The sequence below is a fragment of the Ipomoea nil genome, unplaced genomic scaffold (assembly GCF_001879475.1).
Source record: "Ipomoea nil cultivar Tokyo-kokei standard unplaced genomic scaffold, Asagao_1.1 scaffold0164, whole genome shotgun sequence".
NCBI lineage: Eukaryota > Viridiplantae > Streptophyta > Magnoliopsida > Solanales > Convolvulaceae > Ipomoea > Ipomoea nil.
The window spans coordinates 1,320,966-1,323,222 of NW_017616592.1; the positions used below are offsets into that span (position 1 = coordinate 1,320,966).

At 37.1% G+C, this 2,257-nt stretch overlaps 1 protein-coding gene across 1 annotated transcript; it reads right to left on the reverse strand.

Moving 5' to 3' along the window:
- Positions 1–518: 518 nt before the first annotated feature.
- On the reverse strand, positions 519–1,498 carry LOC109175648 (transcription repressor OFP8-like). Its single transcript, XM_019324962.1, has one exon. The coding sequence runs from the start codon at positions 1,455–1,457 to the stop codon at positions 672–674; it is 786 nt and encodes a 261-aa protein (XP_019180507.1). The 5' UTR covers positions 1,458–1,498; the 3' UTR covers positions 519–671.
- Between the last annotated feature and the right edge of the window lie 759 nt (positions 1,499–2,257).

Below are 2,257 nucleotides of genomic sequence, written 5' to 3' on the forward strand. Positions count from 1 at the left end.
TGAGATGATGCATAATTTTCATAATATAAAATTGTTTTGATTAAAGAGAGAAATTCGGTAATCACTATTTAAAAGTGTGAGCTAAGTAAATCTGATCTTGTGGCCCTAACAAATAAATGACCACAAGAAAATAAATAAGTCTAGATTGTTCATAACTAACCGTTATAAATCAAAAAGATCAAAATAAGATAACTTGAACCGAATTAATCATTTGAGACATTAGTTGATTAACTAATTAGTAAACACAATATATACCATATTGTTCGACGTCGACTGAGTTGGTCGAGTTCAGCCCCTGCTCGATTCGAGACATGGCGTTGTGACTTACCCTGGAAGGATGTGGTTAATTAGTCGATGTCCACATACTTATCACTAATTGGTTTTAAGTAGGTTAAGTGCGCTTTGACTTACAATAGTCATGAGGTGGATGACCCACTGGGTAGTAAGCATAGTGCCGCGCTTAGATCCATCACATATGGACAATAGTAGGAGTGTACGAGAAACATAATACCTTAGAATAATCAAACATAAGTTTCATGTTCAATGTCTTGTATTTGATGAAACTATATTAGTACATTCACTATAAGTCTAACGAATTGAAATTGGACTTCAATTCATCAATTACAAGACATACACGAACTAAGTAATATCCTTAAACCGCCTTACATTGTTCAAGCCTTGCAGGTAGAAAACAAAGCTTCACAAATCTCAGTAAAAACATGAATTATAACCCCATGGTGATGATTGGAGTTTAAAGAAAGAAAACACTCCAAAAGCTTCTCCAGATCTTTGGCCCCAAACATCTGCTTTTCCAGTATCATTTCCAGCATGGAGGCTCTGAAGTCTCCGTAGGGGTCACTCGACCGCTTCACCACCGCAAAGCTGTCCTTCACCGCCGCCTCCTCATTCTTCCGCCGCCGCAGAGACGCCGAGGATTCGGAGGAGGAAACGGAGAGCGATCTGGCCGACGAGAACAGCGTGCTCCTGTCGTCGTCTTTGTTTTCTTCCTCGTCGCTACTGCTGAACAAGCCCTTGTACTCGAACGCCGGAAAGTCGTCGTAATCCAGCCGCCGGATGTGATTCCGCGTCGCCGTCGCCGTCGCCTTCTTGTTCTTTCTGCGTTTTCTCGGTCGTCTGGGCCTACCGCAGTAGTAAAAATCTGCGTACGGCGGTAGAATTGGGGATACGGCGGCGGCGGCGGCGGCGACGGCGGCATCCGCAGCATGGAAAGTTTGGGGAAATCTGGGCCGGCAAATGGAGGGGAAGGTACGAGGTTTGGGGGAGAAAAGCTCAAAGAGCTGATAATCACGCTTGTGGTGATCAGGATTCATGGGAGGATAATCATCATGGAAACCAGTTTTAGTAGTGTCGTGGAGATTGACGACGTCAGTACTGAGGTTCTTGGCCTTGCATGACCGGAAAAAACGGGAGAGCTTCAATTTGAAGCGGTTCTCCATTGAAGGAGAGAGAAGATTTGTGTTTGAGGAAGAAGAAGAAGAAGAAGCTAAAGCGATTGAAGTGGCGCTGTTGAAGATGGAGGTTATATAGATGGGTGTGCATGTGGCCCAATATTTCTTTCATTTAAAAAAAAAAAATTATTTTGTCTTAATTATTATGTTTTTATTTGCATACTTTAATTTTTGAGTCACATTTGCGTTAACATGCAAATGTAAATATAATACTAAATTATAAATAAAGTGATTGTTACTTCTTATAAGGAAAACATAATATTTTGAAGACAAATATAATACTTTTATATTTTAATGTAAAATTATTACTATTTTCATCATAAGTAATATATTTTCTTTTATAAGAAATATTGCACTTATAAAAACAAATGTAATACTTTTGATAAAAAAAAATGTATTCTCAAAAGTATTACATTTTTCCATATAAGTAATAAATATTTTATTCCTGATTTAGTATTACATTTGCTAGTATAAGTATTATATTTTCTTGACCTCATCCGTCTCATGGACAAATATCTGCGAGACGGTTTTACACAAATTTTTGTCTTAATTATTATATTTTAATTTGATTTTCTTTTGGTTTATTGAAGTTCCAACCCGTTGTTTTACCAACCCGTTTGTAAATTAAATACTTATAAATTTTAGTAATTTATCAACAGATCTTTCTATTGATAAATTTGATTTTCTTAATATGCGACTAGCTAATTTGTAGAAGAATTTGTCCATGATCAATGTACACTTTATGTAACGCAACATATTTTGATTGACTGATAATTAGATTAAGGGAA

What these genes read in the sequence shown, in the direction of transcription:
- LOC109175648 (XM_019324962.1), bottom strand. Translation starts at nt 1,457, where the DNA reads ATGGAGAACCGCTTCAAATTGAAGCTCTCCCGTTTTTTCCGGTCATGC.